We start from the raw sequence: 20,161 nt of genomic DNA on the forward strand, positions 1-20,161 counted from the left end.
GTCCATTGTTTTTATCGTTTCTCTCAATCAGCTGAGCCCAGTACATTCTTTTTCCTCCCAGATTAAGTACAGTTCTCAGTGGCTGTGCTCCTTTTTCAGTTTTGATCCCTTTTTGTAAGGTGACCATCAGCTCTTTTGTGGAAAAAATGGCATGGCAGAGCTAACTTACACCTTACAGGTTTTCTTTTCCATTGGAAAAGCCACAGCTATCTGAATGGTTATGGAATGCCCTTATAGTTTACACAATAAAACACTTCAGCCAGTTCACAGCTGCCACATGCTCTCATATTAGAGAGAAGTGCCCTGGTCTTCAGTATGAGTGGAAGAAAATGTAGGTGATGTGGAGAGAAAAGACTGCTGAACCAATAAAGCTGTTTCCAGTAAGACAGATAGACAGACAGACTGCCAGCCAGCCGGTCAGACAGACAGGTAGATGAATATAGATGGATGGATGGATGGATGGATGGATGGATGGATGGATGGGCAGGCAGATGAATGGATGGATGGATGGATGGATGGATGGATGGATGGATGGATGGATAAATGGATGGGTAGGTATGTGAATGGATGGATAGGTAGACAGACAGGTGGGCAGACAGATGGATGGATGGATAAATAGGTAGATAGATAGGATAGATAGATAGATAGATAGATAGATAGATAGATAGATAGATAGATAGACAGACAGACAGACAGACAGAAAGAAAGAAAGAAAATAAGTAGATGATGGATGGATGAATGGATGGATGGATGGATGGATAAACAAACAGACAGAAAGATAGAATGGAAAATTGGTGTATTTTAATGAGCACCTCCCCTTCTTACACTGTGGTACTTCAGATTGTGGCAATCACATAATTCTTAGTAGTAAGAAAAAATACCATTACCATATTGTTCATAACCAACTTTGTTGTAAACCACATTGTTTATAATGTCCTGCCTTCATTGCTTACTTTATGTTTAAACTCTTTCAAAGTCATGCTGACAAAATATCTTTTTAATGGTGTCACACTCTCTCATTTCATAGATATAAAAATGTATGTATAAACATAGATATTTATGTAATTCACCTTGTTGGAAATTTAAGCTTACTTAGAATTCATTAATATATACCAATATATCCATCACTCTATGAAGGTTTTACTGCACTCAAAATATGTAATGTTTTCTTTTTTCATATTCTTGTTAATGTTTTGATAATTTTATATAATGTATTTGATCTCATTCACACCCCATTCTTATTCACACATCTCCAGCTGGTCCTATATTTACTCTTTCTTAACTACTTGCCCAGCCCCTACCATCTGACCATGTCCCTTCCCTCTCTCAATCCATCAGCTCTAATTTTCACTCTTTAGACGCTCCTGGGTGTGGTTGCTACCCTGGAGTGTGGGTGACCTACCAGAGTCTCACACTTAAGAAAACTAAGTCTCTCCATCTTATTGTTTTTAACAAATGCTTTTCATTTAAGAATGTCCTTTGTAACTGTTTTTACTTGAAAGCAGAGTCAGAAATTACCACTCCTATGGTTTTTCTTTCCTTCGGTTTTCTGTGGTTTTACTTCTGTAGTTAACTCTTCACACTGTGTGATAACTAATTCTGCTTTCAATGTGAACTGAGGTCAGGTTTTGCACCCACAAAGCTTGCCCCTATGGAGTGTCCTTCCTCCATCAAGACTCTACCTCCTAAAGGTTCCAGAACCTCCCCCAAACAACCAGCTACCAGCTGGAGACCAAATATGTAGAAACAAGAGCCTATGAGGGACATCCGTATTTCAGCCACAGTATTACTGTGGGCAGCTGGCCATTGCATTGCTCTACTTCTGTGGCTCAGAGCATGGGCGAGTATGATGCTCTTGTCAGCGTGCAGATGACCAAACTGAGCTTCCTGTGCTCTAATGGCAAACTGCTGGCCTCTTCCTCCTGACTTGATCTGTGAACTAATTATATTCATGGAAAATATGTGTTTAAAATCACATTGCTCTTTCTATAAATAGTCCACTCCAATTACATTTATGACTCTAACACATCCTCACCAGTCTTCCCAACTGTCAATAGAAGATGCCCTTTGCTAGTCAATAAGCAGATGCCTGGAGTCAGGCTCACCTATACTGTGCATTAACCATGAAACTCCTTTACAGTATCTGTGCTACATCTTTATCATTTGAAAGGCTGAAGTGAAAATAGAGTCTTCCCTATAGACTTAGTAAACCCTGGTTCAATACAGGTCCTAGACCCATTCATTAGGCATATCTATACATTGTATCCTAGACCAGTTCACTAGGCACAGCTATACATTGTATCCTAGACCAGATCACTAGGCACATCTATACACTGTGTCCTAGACCAGTTCACTAGGCATATCTGTACATTGTATTCTTGTTGCTAAAAAATGTCTTACTAGGGCTCTTTGCAGAGCAGAAAACATACCAACAGTATCTATGGACTGATTGTTACATTTCACAGCAATAAGAAGTGAAGGGCTTGGAACTGCATAGCAATTTGGCATAGTAATTTTATGATGATTAATCTAATTTTCTTTTTTGAAGGCTGACATACATTTTCGTATGAATTTGCTTTTTGTTCAGTAATTCAGTTTTATTTTACTTTACAAAAGTATTGATCTGAAACACATTGGACTTTTTAAAAAGCAAAGGAGAAAGGAAAAGTCATCCTTTGTCACAGTGGGATGCCCTGCCTTGCTTGATAGACAAACTTAATAATGTTTCATATGCTAAAGCATCCTTTGGTTTCTAAATAAGTACTCTATACAGGCAATCTCTAGTGTGTTTGCTATAGTTCCTACCTCAAGGGAAATGAACAGTAAGCTGTTTAGATCTCTGACTCTGGCTGGACACATTGTACACTTTAACTCTGCTTAGGCCCACTGGCATTCTCCTCTGTGGCACCAGTAGAAGGCTTGCCTCCTCCTCAATGATCCCAGGGCAATAATCCAGGCAAGGCAGTCCACGAGCAGAAGTTGGCATTGTGTCATTGACGGGCAACTTGGCAAGTATGTTTGGCTTTGCTCTGAGACTCAGATTTCCCTCTTCAAACTGGCAAGGGGTGGAGTCTTTAAGCGCTCAATCCACAAGAACATAATGCCACTGTTTAATGCAAAGCAAAACAAAAGAAAAAGATTGGGAGATCAATATTCAGGCTTTATTCCCTGGCCTTCAACAATGCGATCTCTCTTTTGAGCGTCTCTTTTGTGCCTGTCGCTGTAAACCACCAGTGTTAACAAAGACAGGCTGGGAATTCGGAAGAACACAGCTTGAACATTGCATCTGCCTTGGCAGCTCAGGAGTTAACTAAAGCTCTCATATTTTTTTGCCTCCTGGATGGACTGAATTTGGCCTGTGATTCCTCTGAATGGCATGTGAAGCAGCCGGCTGGGTGTGAGTCCCCCCCCCCATCTCCCTTCTTCCTCACTTGTCAAATATGTCTGGCAAAGACCCAACTTCCCCCTCCTGACTCCACTCCACTTTGCTCTCCTGTGCAGCTGAACAAGATTCCAAATGAGAAACAGCATTCTTTCCCAAGCTTTAAAGGAGGGCCCAAACCCAGTGAAAAGCATACCAGTAAATACGTGGACCCTGAATTATATTGTACAGTGGCCCTTCCACAGTTCTTAGCAGGTTTCAAAGCTGTCTGTTTAGTCTGTTTAGAGATCTTTCAGTGCTTTGGCTTTTTTTTCAGTTTATAGTGTCCTGAAACAGTGATTCCTCAGTCATTGACAAAGCACCAAAACACGTATCTTTGTTCCTGGGTTTTTCATAGTACCAGAGGTTGCAAGTAAAGCAGAAAGGCACTTGGAATTCCATTAAAGCTGCGTTCCTTTATCTATAAGAGGGTGGAAAAAAAGAAAAATGCTGTCTTGAGAAGTTTGTCCTAGAGACAATATCTACAACTTGTATTCTGTGTAACTGAAGATTAATGTTAACCCTTTCCTGTGCTGGCTTCTGAGAGCAAAAGCTTGAAGCAAAACCAAGAAAATACAGCCGCCTTGTTAACTGACTCTCTTTTGTTATTGTTGGCTGTTTTGTTTGTAAGTTTGTTTGTTTTTAAATTACTTCTTTGGTTGAAAATAACCTGGAGTGTTTGGTTCTCTAATACACTGGAAAGCTTCAAGAAAATAATTAAAAAATAAAACAGAGCTGTAAAACTGGATGAATATATTTCAGTGCCTTATCAATAGCATCAAGAGAACCATTACAGATCCAGATAAGTAAGCTAACTTTAACATGATGCTATTTGAAAATTAGTCTGTCAATAGGCATTGGTGGTGAGCGCCTTTAATCCCAGCACCCAGGAGAAAGAGGCAGGTGGATCTCTTGAGTTCAAGGCCAGCCAGGGCTACACAAAGAAACCCTCTCTTAGGGAAAAGAAAGAAGGAAGAAAGGAAAGAAGAAAGGAAGAAAATTAGTCCATTATATGATTGCCAGATTCCAGAAATAAAAACACAGGGCCTACAATTGAAATTGAAGTTTCCATATAAATAAATAAAGCAATTAATTAATTAATTAATTAATTAAACAACATTTTTAGTACTTGTCTTATACAGTATTTAGGGACGTGGTTATACTAAAGTATGATTCATGGTTTCCCTGAAATACAGCATAATCCAAGCATACTGTACTCTATCTTGTGACCCTGGTCTGTCCCGGGTTCCCAGCTGTGTACCATAAAAAGACGTAGAGCTGCCTCAAACTTTCCAGGGTCAAGGAAAAGCAAGTTTCTTAGCTCCTTCCATCTGTCAACTTAAAAACTTTCACACATCCTCGAGCCCAGGAAGCCTTCTCTTCCAGGAGCGGAACACATTTCCAGGTAGTCATTCCACATCCGCCAGAGAAGCTCAGCCATTTGAGGAGACAGTGAGATCTGGCAGCTACAAAGCCGGGGAAGACCAGGACACACAGACCTGCGCAGAGTCTCTGTCTAGAAGTAGCAGAGAAGCAAGGTTTTCTAAAACCAAACCAAGAAAACTTTTAAGAAACTCAGATTCACAAGAAAAAACTGTATTTTATCAGAAATGGAAAGGCAACATTGAAAGAAAGAAAGAAAGAAAGAAAGAAAGAAAGAAAGAAAGAAAGAAAGGAAGGAAGGAAGGAAGGAAGGAAGGAAGGAAGAAAGAAAGAAAGAAAGAAAGAAAGAAAGAAAGAAAGAAAGAAAGAAGACAGTGTTAGGGGGAATGACTGGGTGCAACTATGAGAATCTGGTTCAAGTCCATGTAACCCATGGGAAAGCTTCTGCGTGCCTACAACCCTGATACTGTGGGGCAGAGACCCATGTAACCTCGGAGAACTCTCTGACCAACCTATCCAAAGTGGATAGCTTCTGATTCCGTGAGAGATCCTGTATCATGTCAATAGAGGGGAAACCAAGGGAGAAAGACACAATATGGTCTCCTTTCAACTCCATTTGCAGTGCACAGATGTCTACTCACAGGCAAGCCCTAGGGACATCACATGTGCACACATGCATGCATACGTGCATAGGAATGCACGCACACACACTTTAAAAAACAAAACAAAAAACCCAAAAGGACAAAAAGATGAAAAAAAAAACAAATAAAAATATTTCTTTCTTTCTGTATTAAAAGAAATTCTTGGGCTGGAAGATAGCTCACTTGATAAAACACCTGACCCCTAAGCAGGAAGACCTTATTTCAGAACCGCAACCCCAGAACCCACATGAATGTACAGGCCTGGTAACACATACATGGGATATATAGGCAAGATGGCAGGCAGAAGCTTCTGGACTGGCTAACCTAGTATGTTTGGTAAACTTTCAGTCCAGTGAGTAGCCTTGTCTCAAACAACAGAGGGAAAGTACCTGAGAGACAAATATTAGGAATTGGACTCTTACCTCTGCAGTAACACACACACACACACAGACACACACACACACACACACACACACACACCATAACAAAAGTAAAACAAACTGATTTCTTGACTACCAGAAATCTGAGCACTGACTGACAAGGAAAAGCCTGCTGAGACCTCATAAGTCTCTTTCTGAATCCCTGGTAGGTAGCTGGTTTAGCTTACAGTTGATGGTGAATCTTTTTCTTCATTTGACTGCCTCATGGATCACATGTCGTGGAGAGTTTCCAGTGTTGTGCCTTTGATTCCAATGGTACATGTTCAACCACAGGAAACCTACCCAAGGAGCCACAGAATCTGGAATTGCTCTGCTTACTGGCTAACATTAACCTCCTGGATTAGCGATTTTCAAGGTTATTTTCAGTAGAGACCTGGTGTGCTGTCAGAATCCAGAGTTCTGACTGTCTCCTGACTGGGACTCTGCATGTCTGTCTGCTTCCTACATAACCTGCAGCCCAGAGCCTATGGAGCTGCTAGTCCTAGGGCTTTCTTGCTTGTGCAGAACAGACAGAAATTGTGGATTTTTGCCTTCTCTACACTGAATTCTCCTCACAGAAAAAAAAATATTTAGAACTGGGGAAGTGGGGAGGAACTGGGAGAAGCAGAGGGAAGGAAGCTATAGTCAGAATATATGGTATGGAAAAAAAATCTAATTTTAATCATCATCATCTCAGAGCTGACTTCTGAAGTCAGGGCTGGGAAGATTGTTCATTCAGAAAGGTGTTTGTCCCTCAAGTACGAGAACCTGAGTTTGAGCACCAGAATTTACATAAAAGCCTGGGTACAGTGATACACAGTTATAATCCCAGACCCAAACAGGCTTGCTATCCAGTCAGTCTAGCCCAGTCAGTGAGAGATCCTGTCTCAACAAGACATATGGCTCCTGAGTAACACCACCTAAGGTTGACCTCTGACCTCTACACTCACAGGCACACAAAGAGAGAGGCAGAGACAGTGAGAAACACACACACAGAGGCTTACATACACACATAGATACACGCACACATACACAAGGCATATACAGAGAGAGACATATATAGAGAAGAGACATACATACACAGAGAAAGGAGAGAGATAGAGACACAAAGAGAAAGACGCAGAGAGAGAGAGACATACATGGCATACGTACATACAAACAGACATATAGAGAAAGAGAGAGATATACATTCACACACAGAAAGAGGTACACAGACACAAACATGTATGCGTGGGGGGAGACAAGAAAGAGCAAGAGATGCTTTAAATTCAAAACAGAGAAGGAAAAATGATAGAGCATGCCTGCAATCCCAGCATTCAGAAGGCTGAGGCAGGAAAATCAGAGTCCAAGGCCAGCCTGCGCTACACAGTGAGACTCTGTGTGAAGCTGAACAATGCACAGAATAATTAATTTCCAAGTGAAGGAGTCGCTTTATCAAAATTGAGAAAAATAAGACAAAAAATGATACCTCACAGCAATTCACACAGTGATAAAGGAAAAAAAACAACACAGCTTCTCAAGGCAAACTTAGCATTTTACTTCTGAGAATAAACTGTTTATTGTTGGATTGCTGTGTTCCAGATAAGCTGGCTCAAATCTGAACAAAGCAACATTTTGTTTCTCTGCGGTAAGCACTCTCAGACTTGGTGGGAAACTTATAGTTCTATGGCCTAACAATTAACAGACTGATCTAGTTGGTCCCAGGACTTGGAGAACTGAGGCAAGAGGCTCATTAAGAGTTCAAGACCAGCTTACCACATAGAGGGACTCCGTCTCAAAAATCCAAGGCGGAACAGAAAACCGATGCATTTGACATGAGCATTCAGTGTAGCAGAAACAGAAAAATGAGGGACAAGGTAAAAAAGGAAATCCGTCTCAATTTAAAGTACAGGATGAATATATATTGCATGTAAGATAATTAAATCTCAAAATTAAAAACAAAATATTTAGTACATCACTTCTCTCCATAATCCATAAACGATTCCAAGAAATGGGTTCCAAAGGATGTTCTGCCCTCCAGCACTTTGAGAGGAGCAGGGAGAGGCCTTGACCTGATCCTGACTCCACCCTCACCCTCAAGAAGCTGTTCTCTGCCTGAGTTACATGCTGTAAAAGGAAAAAAGTAGTGGCTGCGATTGTCCAGATGGGCTTGTAGGCCTGACTGCTAAGCCCGGTGCCCAGGGATTAAGCCGTTGCTTCACTTCTTCACGCCCCAGAGCCCTCATTTATATCAGGAAGGGGAGAGCGTTGCTGGTCTCATAAACAAGCTAGCTATGAGGAATGTGTGTGGCAACACACAGGAAGATCAGCCTGCCTCTCTACTTTGAAACAGACTCTCGCTTTATCCGTCCATTAGGTCTGGACGCACGGTTCTGTTTGAAAGAGAGATTCTACTTCCTGCCTTTAAAAAGTTTTGAAAACCCCACTGCTCAAAAAGACTACTCCTTGGCATGCTGGCTGATGGCCTGTAATCTTTGCACATAGGAGGCTGAGGCAGGAGAATTGCCTGGACTGGAGAACAGGTATGTGGACAAACTGGGTTTCAGTGAGACCCTGTCTAAGAAAATCAAATTATTTTGCAACTTAGAATCATGTTCATTCACTTGTCCTTTGGCTCAAAGCCAGTCCCCCCACCCCTCCTTTCTTCCCATTAACCCTGAACTCTAAATATTCAGGCCTCATTGCTCCCCCCTGGATCCCTGTGGTACAGCGGTCTAATGAGAGAAGGATGATGTCATTATAACTACAGAAACTATTTCATGATAATCTTTTGTTTTTCTCCTCCTAACTTTCTAAAGGGGGAAACACTTTATTAATTATCTGATCCCTGGCAGGCTTTTGGATGTAAACTCTATACGAAGGCTACTGCTATTAGCCACATTGGATGAAGCACTTAGGGATTAAAAGCGTTATGTAAATGTTTACACACGATTATGACATGACCCCAGCTTCACACTGAGAGGGCACAAACAGTCCAGATAGAAGCATGAAGTCCCAGAGAGGCGGTGGGTTTTGTTTTTTGTTTTGCTTTGTTTTGCAAGGTATGAAATTATCTTTTAATTTTAGCATCAAGATAGTCACACTTTTGAAGAGTGTCATTCACAGCCATTAGGATGGTATTTATGACTGTGAACAGAGGCAGCTGGACATTGAGAGTTAACTGACTATTTTAAGAGCTGGGGTGGGGAGCACGGAGAAGAGGAAAGGAGATTTAACATGGAGTGACTAGAACGGTTGACAATAAGAGAGGCAGCACCCAAAAGCAGGCTCTCTGTCTCTCTCTGATGATGCTGAGAAAGAACCATGGTATTTACAAGGTAGATTCATATTCTCTCTCTCTCTCTCTCTCTCTCTCTCTCTCTCCTCTCCTCTCCTCTCCTCTCCTCTCCTCTCCTCTCCTCTCCTCTCCTCTCCTCTCCTCTCCTCTCCTTTCCTTTCCCATTTTATTTTGTTTTATTTTTGGTGAGTTCTACCTAACACATGAGGAAGTTTAATCCCCACCCCACCCCCTTGCCTGGCAAGTTTAAGGAGAAGGGCATTTGTGAGCATCCATTGAATCATTCCTTCTAAAGGATGCCTCTCGATGTGTAGCGCTACCTAATAAATCCTTTTCTCTTGTCTAGTGCTGTGAGGATTCAAACCCAGGACCTCACTTGCACTACTCAAGAGCTCAGCAACTCTAGGACTGAGCGATATCCCACGCTCTAATAAGATAAGGGCCTCGGTAAGAACCTCCATCTGCTCTTTGTGCACTGGAGAATTTGCTTCCTTCAAGCTGATTCTCTGTGTATGGTAATGATCTGAAATTTTCTTTTTAAGATTAGAGTAAGAAAAGGAGGGAAATTGACATACGAGAAGGGTGCACATAAAGCTTACATGGCTCTGGGCTCTAACGAAAACGGTGACACTCCGAGCTCCTGGACTGGATGATTTCAAGGTTGTCTGCCTCCAGGATTCTATGAGGACAGGTGACAGGAGGAAGAGTTCCTGCCATAGCTGCTGAGAAGCATTAACAAGAGCCAACATCCCCCAGAGAAGACTGAGCCCAAGCCCAGGAGGCTGTGCTTACAAAAATAAGAATTCCATGTACTAAGAAAGAAATCCTTCACCCTGTCAGTGCAGAAGGGTTAGCCAGGGACCACAGACAACAGGAAAACAGTCCTGTCTAGTTGTTCAAATGCTTGCTTCCACTGTGTGTGTGTGTGTGTGTGTGTGTGTGTGTGTGTGTGTGTGTGTGTGTGTGTGACTCTGTGTGTGTGTGCCCATTTCTCTGTGTGTCTGTGTGACTGCAATTGTGTTCTGTTTGTGTGTCTATGTGATTGTGTGTGTATCTGTGTGACTGTGACTGTGTGTGTCTATGTGACTGTGTGTGTGTGTCTGTGTGACTGTGACTGTGTCTGTGTGCCCATTTCTGTGTGTGTCTATGTGACTGTGTGTGTGTGTGACTGTGCTGTGTGTGTCTGTGGGACTGCGACTGTGTGTGTATGTAATGTCACAGCACTTGTGTGGAGGTCAGAGGACAGTTTGCAAGATTCACTTCTCTCCTTAGCCATGGAGATTCTAGGAATCAAACAAAGACTTGGCAAAAAAAAAAAAAAGTGCTTTTACCCATTTTACCCACTGGGCCATCTCAGGGGCCCGATGTTTGTTTTAAATAAAGGACAAAAAGGAAAAGTTAGTAGAAATTCTGACATTTCCACCTCATCTTTAGTGATTGTGTATTTTCCTCTTTGTGTTATTTAAATTTAATGAGAGAGAAAAGAATGTGGGCTGAGGGGCTAGGGGAGGGAAATACTGTAGGAAATTGACACCAGAAAACACAATAAATTCGAGCTTGTTAGCACTACAGCTCCAGATTATTTTTTTAAAAAACAAATCCTAGCAGTAATGCAGTTATAGCCTCGGAGGGAAGCTCTAAACCTGGTATCAGTGTCCCAGACCGAAGAGGGGAGAGACGGGAAGAAAGCAGCCTCAACAGTCTTCGGAGGGGAATATGAAAGGAGATCTCGGAGGCAGGAGAAGCCCCCCAAAGGAGGAGAAGGCTACAGCCCGCAGTAATCTGTAAATGATTGCTCCTAAAGTCTGCAAGCTTCAGGCTTGAGCCGTATTTGTTCCAAAAGAAAGCCGAGGAGGACGGAGTTAATAAAGAGAGATTTAACTGAGAACTCTGGTTGGAATAAAGTGGGCTACAAAAAAGGTCAAATTTGATCAGTTGGAGCAGATTACGGGGGCTTTTGAAGGGTGGTGTGGAGAGCTGGAACCGGTCTGGGAAGTAATAGAGCACAAGATTGATTCAGGGGGTGGAGAAAAGCCAGGACAAGCGCTTATCAGTCCTGGAAGGAGGAAGAGCGGAGCTGCTGGGCGCTGCTGCTCCAGCCTGAGCCCAGAGCTGCCTCTGCCTGCTACCCCGTCGCCCCTGTCCAGGCTCCTCTGCTCTCCGATTTGCCTTCTTTCCGCAGCTCTCAGACAATGGTTTCTCTAATCTCTGACTTGGACTCCCTGAGAGGCTGGAAAGTGTTAAGGTAGGCCTGCTTCGCTTTCTCTCCCGCGCTATTTCAATTCAAGGCCAGCTCCTGCCCACCCCCCACCAGCTAAAGAGAGAGAGCTTGGCATTCTCTAAAATGCCTGAGTTGGGTTTAAGTGACAAGCCAACATGGCCAGAGGAATACCGTGTTCTGATGCAGACACAACTTTAAGCAGACAGACTGGGCAGGCACATGAAAGTGCTCCAGTTTCACTGCAGGAGAGCAGAGAGAACACAGGCTTCCTTCAGGAGAGTTCAGGGCTATTTCAATGTTCCCAACACTGGCCGGCGCAGAAATGAGTCCTTAGGTTGAATTGTTTCAGAGGCCACCGAAGGGATGAAGTAGAATATGATGGACTTTCTGGAAGTTCACATAGAAGAGTAAACTTTTTCAAAAAAAAAAATTTTATTATTGCTCACACTCGAAGAGTCCAGAGAATTGTATATCTCTCTGGTGAATTCTCCACCACGCCCCCCACTTCCGGTCTCAGGTCCATTTTGGAAAAGTTGATATATACAAACTCAACTGATCGGGTAGAATGTATGTACTATGATCTCTCTCTCTCTCTCTCTCTCTCTCTCTCTCTCTCTCTCTCTCTCTCTCTCTCTCTCTCTCTCTCTCTCTCTCTCATAAAAAAGTAAAAGCTGCTAGCTGGTAGAACGCTTATCTAGCTATGCAGAAGACCCTGGGTTTGTTCCAGAGCACTATGTAAACTCAGCGTCGTGATGCCTGACCGTAACCCCAGCTCTCAGGAAGTAAGGGCAGAGTTCAAAGTCATCCTTGTCTATAAAGTGTGTTTGAGGTCAGACTACAACCCCATCGAAATTAAGCAAATGAATAATAAACTGTAAAAAGTGACCTCTGACCTCCTCATTCCAAAACTTAGAACCTAAGCTAAAATGAGCACGTTCACGTGTGGGATGACACTTGCCTCGAAGCTGCACCCTTGGTGGTGTCCACGGTGAATTGGTGGGTTCAGCTTTACTGTAAGTGGTATTTCCTCAGGGAAAGCTTGTGAGACCGTTTTGAAAATATAAAAAATGTTAAATTCAAAGGTGTTTTTATTATTATTAAAAGTGGTTCTAGTCAGTTTTTATGTTTGTCCAAACACCTCCTCCAAAACTTGGTTTTGTCAGAGTTAGATCAGAGCAAGCACAGAACACAGAGGAGCAGAAGCAAGCACGTGGCTGCAGACCGGCCTACTGAGGTTTGTCTTATGTTAGCTGACTCTTTTATGTCCCTTCTATGAGGTCTGCCTCTCAGTGTTTACCTGATTTTATTATTTTTAAAGCAATATTCATAAACAAGAACAAACAAAACTGAGATTGATATTCTCCTTTTCTTTTTCAGACATCACTTGTTGGGTTAAAGTTAGGAGTAGAAAATAGCTAACAACAAGGGGTGTGAGAGAAATGGGGGAGGGGTGGCACTTGTAGACCAGAGGATGACTTTTACAGAGACAGTTTTCTCCACATGCCTTTATGTGGAATCTGAGTATCAAGCTCAGTTGGCCAGACTTATCCTTTGCTCCCTGGTCCTGACTCTTACATTCTAGAACTTTCTGTACATGCCTCCCATAAATATGTGCTATTTTATAATCTTTTCCCAATTCCTGCATATCCATGTTCAGCCAGCTATCATAACTGTGGCTCTAATGGCCACATAGCACTGGTCCGTGATGCTCATCAAATTGTCAAGTTATCTTATTTGTTGTTGTAATTATTTGTTATATTAATTATATGTTGTTATCTTATTTCTGTGTTAGATTATTTCCAGGCCTTGGCTTGTATTGACAACAATACAGTGAACATGTGTATTGCTTTATGTGTATAGCTTTTTGCTTTAATTAATTAAATTCCAGGACTTCTCAATGAGAAGATTCATTTTACAGATCCTTTAGTGATTTTTTTGTTTGTTTGTATGCATGGTTGAACTTAATTTTTAATATATATATATATATATTTCTTCATTTGTATATGTATACATGTGAAACACACACAAACACACACACACACACACAGAGAGAGAGAGAGAGAGAGAGAGAGAGAGAGAGAGAGAGAGAGAGAGAGGAGGGAGACAACACAGTGCCCATATGTGAAAGACAGTAGACAACTCGCAAGAATCGGTTCTCTCCTACCATGTGGCTCGTGGGCATCAAACTCAGGTCCTTGAGGCCTGACAGGAAGTGTCATTACTTACGGAGCCATCGCACTGGCCTTTGAACCTCGTTTTAATTGGGATTCGATTCAGTAAGACGTTTCTGTTAATGCTCTCGTGGAGTAGATGAACAGGTTTCATTTGCCTTTTCTTTCCTTAAAGACTAACCTATTTCTAAGACTGAAAGATATCTTAAGAGTGCTTTCAAAAAATTCTCTTTGGGTGATTAACTTAATATCACTATGAAAGCAGATGGGCAGGGTTCTGACTTTAAAACTATGTGTGGCTATGGTGGCAAGCTTTAAAAAATGCAGTCCTTCAAAGGCCTTTTAAAATAATGTTCCTGTCTATTTAGAACTCTGGTGATGTTGCTGTGCTTGTCAATGTGTCCCTTACATAAGTATTTCTTGCTTAGACTAAGTGAAGCTGCAGAAATTTGTACCTAAGAAATATAAACATTCTTACATGGATGCTTTGGCTCCAGAGAGTTCATTCTATACTCCTCTTCTTGGCAGGCAACCTATTAACTATGTAGAGTCCTTTTCCAAGGTAAGAAATTATAAAGTGGTTGCATTTATTCATTTTATTTACATTTCCCACTTGCTTACTCTGAAGCACGCTTTTGGCTATTCTGTGGGGGATATGTCTACATCTATATACGTATATGTATGTGTTTCTGTGTGAGTGCACATGCGTATGCAAGTAAATGGACATGTGTGTCATGTGCTTGTGGAGGTCCAAGGAAAACATTGGGTGTCATTCTTCACTGCTATGCGAATTGGTTTTGTTTTGTTTTGTTTTTTGAGACAGGGTGTCTTACTGGTATGGGCTTCCTTATTAGGCTGGGCTGGCTAGTTACTGAGCCCCAAGGATTTTACCTTCCTCCACCTTCTCAACACTAGGGCTGAGTATACCACTATACCAGGCCTTTCCCCACTTAAATATGATATACTAGCTAGTTTTCTGCTGTTCTGAACAAATACCCTGAGAAAGGTAACTTAAGGGAGAAAGGTTTGGTTTGATTTATAGTTCCCAAGGGATCGCATCTGTCTTGATGGTGAAGGCACAGCAGCACAAAACTTCCTGATCACCTCTCACCTGTATGCAGGAAGCAATATGAAAGCTCAGGAAATAGGGCAAGACTATAAAACCTCAAAACCCACCTCTCAGAGATATACTTCCTCCAGCAAAGCTCAACTTCCTAACCCTTTCAAACAGTGCCACCAACTAGGGACTGAGTATTCAAATCCCTGAGCCCATGGGGGACATTGTTCACCCAAACTTCCACACATAGGTTCTGAGGGTCAAATTCCAGTGTTCAGACTTATGCAGCGAGCCCTTTACTGACTGCATTCTTGCTCCAAACCCCTTACTTGGCTATTTTGATCCACTGACCTGTTTACTGGTCCACAGTAATTCTCCGTCTCTAATGTTTAGGAAAAGCAAAGATTGAGCCTGATTACATCAACGGGTTCCCTGGCAGAAGCATATGGTGTGTGCTCTAATGCCATTCACCATTGTCTGTGATAAGAGTTTTGTCAACAGATGCTTTAAAAATCTGTAGAAATTGGATACAAGACCCCCATTCCAATAGAGAAAAGAGCAGTTTCTGCCCATGCTGATCATCAGTTGAGTCAAAGTCTTGTTCTTGACATTAACTGAGCATCAGAGGGCAGAAGCTCTCAGTAGCCCACATATCTTAGCATGTTTTTGTTTTTTATGTTAATTCACATCCAAAGGTGTTCCAGCTCCCTCAGATCGATCTCTACTCTCATGGACCTTTCTTTGCCAACAATTCTTCCTGCTTCAACCTTTTCCTTCTCGATCTGTGTTTGCATACAAGTGGGCAATGCAAACATTCCTGAAGTCATCCATCAGATCCTGTTACTTTCCTAGGAGAAAAACCAGTGTCCTCTTCCTACTCCTATCTGACAGAACCTGTTTCCCCTTCTCCAGTTGCCTTTCTTCCCTCTGTTGCAGCTCTTGTTGCTCCTCTTCCTCACATACACAGCCGAGCTCCTGTGAGCCTTAACTGCATAAGTTATTGCCTCCCCTACCGGAAGTCTCTCTACGGATATTGGCAGGGCCGTCACATTAGTGATGTTGCCCAGCTCCCACCCTAAAGTCACCCAGATGGTACTCTCCAGCTTACCTCTCAAAGCAGGGAAATATTCAATATTCAGCTACTTTTAATGATAAAAATGTCAAGGTCTTATGGTTCAACTCATATTCTCCTCAAAGCACTGCCCTGCTAGGTTCATACGTATTTGTACGTGTTATTTGTCTCTTCCTCCCTCATTAGAGTGCATTTGTAGATTTAATTGATGTGTAGTCAGTGTCTAAAATATTCCCTTGCTGGTTTTGAGCAGACAATAAATAATAGAGTAAGACATGAATGAATGGATGGATGAATGAATGAATGAACTGGTTACTATCTCTATCATCTGACTATAAACTCTATATGGCTGGAAGCTTTGTGTATTATTCACATCATAACTTCCCGGGTTTTCATGGTAGCTTGGTGCTGTCATATTTAATAAAAACTGAATGAATGAATAAATGAATGAATGAACGAATGGTTCCCAATTCCTGTTTGTGTTAGTTCTGTACCAGCCAGCAAAATACTTGATTCGATCATATGGCAATTTTCTGTGATGCTGCCTGGGAGCCAAACAGGCCTCTTTATTGTTCAGATGGAATCTGTTCTCTCTAGACAAGCAAATAGAAATTAGCAAACTTTATCTATAAAAAGCCAGTAGTAAATACTTGAGATTTCCTGGCTGAACAATTACTGCCATGGCTCAGCCCTGCTCTGGTAGCATCATAACAGCTGCTGACAAAAAAGTAAACGAGACTGGTTTGCTATAAGCCAATAAAACTTTATTTACAAAAACAGGAAAACAGTTGGACTTGGCTCATGGCTAACCCTCAACTATTATGGAGACTTAAAGATGTGACCAACAAGTGGTTTGGACAGATAATTGGACATATGATTTCTAATCTCATATGGTAGCATGACTTAATAAACTTGCCTCAGTATTAGGGAGAGAATTTAAAAGCCTGGGAGATGGTTCAGACATCAGGGATGTTTGAAGCTATGAGTACTGGGTCTCAAAAGATGGTCATAGTCTGTTTGCTACATCCCTTAAATGTTTGGATGAGTCAGGAAGCACTAACAAAGCAAGCTTTCACCTTGTGAGAAATGTTTTCACGTCGATGAAAGATCTATCTATTTATCTGTCTGTCTATCTATCTATCCATCTATCTTCATCTCTCTATCTCTATTTATACATATATATGCATATACATATGCATTAGACCTTGACATGAGTTTTTCTTTTTCATCCATTCCTCGAGCTCAGTACACATTTCCCTTTCACATGCCTGATAAACTTTCTGAGATGAATTTTAAATTTGTTCAGGAGAGCCTTCTGCATGTGTTTTTAACACATCCATGTGGAGATGCTTTTTGGTTCGTATTACAGGCTATGTTGGGAGGGTCTGTAGAAACTGAGTATCCAAGGGGAAGAGGCAGGCTGGTCATCTGATAACCAGAAATTCATCTTCTTAGAGGTTAGTGCAGTGGTTCTCAACCTTCCTAATGCTGTAACCCTTGAATACAGTTCCTCATGTTGCAGTGACTGCCCCCAGACATAGGATTATTTTATTGCTACTACATAACTGTGGCTTTGCTACTGTTATGATCATACAATAATGTAAATATATGATACATAAATATATGCTATTCGACCCCAAAGGAGTTTTGACCCAGGCACAGGTAGAGAGAGGACCACTGGGAAAACTCCCATTTCCTGCTCTGTGCCAGGAATTACACTAAGCACTCCATTGTAGCCTCTCACATCTTTAGAACAAGCCTCTGAAGTGGGTAGTGCTATTATTGCCTTTGAGGGACATGGTACACAAAACAATTTAGTAACTTACTCCAAACACACAAATATTTTTGTTTCATGAGTCAGTTACAAATGCAACAGTGCAGAACTAAGTTGTTTATGTAAGAGATGCCACTCTTCCGTACGCTGCCTTTTATGTGTATCCAAACTGCTTTTCAGCAGGAGAAGACGCCTTAAAGTCAGCCGGCTCAAGAGGGTGGTAAACATAACATAGGTATCTGCAGAGGAAGCTCTATCCTGATGCTTCAAGTTGGAAATCCTAAGGTCTCTGAGCACTAAATATTTAATATTAACAATATTGGATTTCTTTTGGGGAATAGTTGCTCTTGGGGATCTTTCTGTCTCTCACCCAAGACCTACAAGCTGTTGGAAGTGGGGTGTTAGACAGAAATTGGGGTGTCAGGCAAGACTAAAGCAAGAAGTAGAGGAGGTAGCAGCCTGGAGGAGACATACCAGAGGACCCAGGGAATGTGAGAGAGAGACAACCAGAAGTGAAGGGAGGAGAGAGAAAAGGTTTGCTACAGAAACGATCTAGGCTCCAAACTATTCTTGGTACCATCCTATCTGAAAGACAATAGGGTACAATCTTGATGGTGCACGGCATCAGCAGGAATTCAAGAGGGGAGTTTCATAGCATAGGCTGGAAAGTTTCTGTGGAAGGAGAAGAATCAAATAGAAAAGAGACATCATAACGAACTGGGAAGGAAACACAGTACTAACTCCAGCTCTAGGCTTAGAGAGCCGATCCCTACTGGAAACAAGTATCCAGCAAGAAGGCTCAGTCTGTTCCTGCAGGAAACTGCCTGAGATGAACTCAGCTTCAGGGCTTACACTCAGAGTCCTTAGCATTCAATCTTCCTTCACTGTTGTTCTAAGGGACATTTGGATCTAGAGGACTCATCACTGGAGACCAAGAGAAGCAAGCCCATAGTGATCAGGCAGGGATCTCTAAGCATGCAGGAAGTCCCCTTGTTTCATCCAGGGGTCAAGCATTATCAGATCCAGGTCTGAACCTCTGCCAAACGACTGTCTGTGATAAATAAAACCAGACACTAATGTGGTGCTAACTGTAGTTTTTAGCCAACAGTCTGCTTTTGCAATAGACAAGGGTACCCAGCAATGCAGTACCAACTTTACTTTGATTTCTATAGGGAGACTGAGCATACTGAAGGGGAAATGATGGAATCAAGGGTGGGGCTGGAGCTCCAGGCCTCCTAGACTCAGGAGAGTGGAAAATTACCAAGGGTTTGTCAGTGTGGATGCAGATCTGACCAGCTGTGTCTTAGAGCTGAAAATTCTGGCTAGTCTCCCTCAGAGGCTGAGAGGCAGGATTGCTAAATTTCCTAATCTCTGCATCAAAAAAACAACAACAACAACAAAAAAAAAAAAAAAACGCTTTTTTGTCTTTAAGGAGGAAATTATACATTCTTGACATCTTTGGATTATAGAAGAAACATGCATCTTTCAGGAACAAAGATATTCATCAAGCAGTAAGCCTCGCTGTGATCAGATACTGGCTGGACCTCACCGGCACTTTTACGTGCTGCTTAAACCTTCTCAAGCAGAAAGTTTAACAGGAGCTGAGTCACCTCAAAAACGCAGCCTAAACTATTAGAAACTATTACACTTAAACTACTCGAACTCAAGTAGTTTAAAGAGATACAACAAGTAGACAAAATTACTTACATCGAGTCTATCATGTTCGTCAGCCACATCTGAGGGCTACTTACAAAGAGAGCTCAGCAGAGTCTAGTCAGAGAGTATATTTCACCAGGGAACTAGAAAGCACAAAGTGCCATGTCCCTCCCTCTTCCTAGACCCTGTTGAGGCAGAATGTCCCAGATTCCAAGAATCACCTGTGTCTGTATGTATATGTGCATGCTATAGTGCATGTGTGGAATCAGAGGGCAACTTTTCAGAGTTTGTTCTCTTTTTCTACCACCTAGGCTCCAAGGATCAAAAGCAGGCCATCACACTTGCCCACTGCAAGTGGTTTGACCGTAGGCTGAGCTGCTTTACAGGACCAAGCTGCGGTCTTTGATTCACGGCTGCCATATTTTGCTGAACTAATACGTGGATAGACACCCACACATTTCTCATTTCTAAAATGAGAAATTGAACCAGATTGTAACTAACTATCCCCCATCCATAAAATCATATGATCAATGTAGGATGAAACTGAAGCACCTTCCCCCCCCTCCCCCCCCCCGATCATGAATCCCACTGCTGAGCAATACCGAAAACCCATTTCATACACGTTCAAGTTATTCTCACACCAAAGCAATTCTCTTCCTATTGATCCTCATTTTCTTCCAAGGCTCCTTTATTCCCAGTCCTTATGTAGAGCTGATGGACTAAACTACAAATCTGTTTTTCGGGTGTTCCTTCTTTGAACTAGAGCTGTAACGTAAATCAGCTGTTGGGAGATGAGTTGTGCTGACACTCGCTGACATTAGCAGTCATATGACTAGTCTTGCGGGGGGGGGGGGGGACGAATATCGCAATCAATCCAGGTTGCAGGTGTTCTGTTAACCGCGGCTATAGAGCTCCATCCATTTTGTGTTTTCTGTGGTGCTAGTTTTTCATTCTTATAGAGACACAAATGTCTGAGCCAGAAAGAATTGTTAGAGGCCTGTGGAAGCAGAGCTTTTACCTCTTTCATTCTGTTTCCTGGTGAGCAAAGTGAAAGATTTTGTGAAGTGGA

The 20,161-nt window shown here is 42.0% G+C and overlaps 1 protein-coding gene across 4 annotated transcripts in view; it reads left to right on the forward strand.

Moving 5' to 3' along the window:
* The window catches only part of Celf2 (CUGBP Elav-like family member 2), an 810,622-nt gene that overhangs the window by 293,803 nt on the left and 496,658 nt on the right, over positions 1-20,161 (forward strand). For 2 of the 4 annotated variants that reach the window (XM_076939436.1, XM_076939440.1), the window contains exon 1: positions 11,205-11,386. The exons of the other annotated variants lie outside the window; for them this stretch is intronic. In XM_076939436.1, coding sequence (XP_076795551.1) covers positions 11,334-11,386 — 53 coding nt within the window. In that variant the 5' untranslated portion in view covers positions 11,205-11,333. Of the gene's footprint in view, positions 1-11,204; positions 11,387-20,161 lie in introns of those variants that run through there. 4 annotated transcript variants of the gene reach the window in all.

Source organism: Arvicanthis niloticus, chromosome 8 (assembly GCF_011762505.2).
Source record: "Arvicanthis niloticus isolate mArvNil1 chromosome 8, mArvNil1.pat.X, whole genome shotgun sequence".
Taxonomy (NCBI): domain Eukaryota; kingdom Metazoa; phylum Chordata; class Mammalia; order Rodentia; family Muridae; genus Arvicanthis; species Arvicanthis niloticus.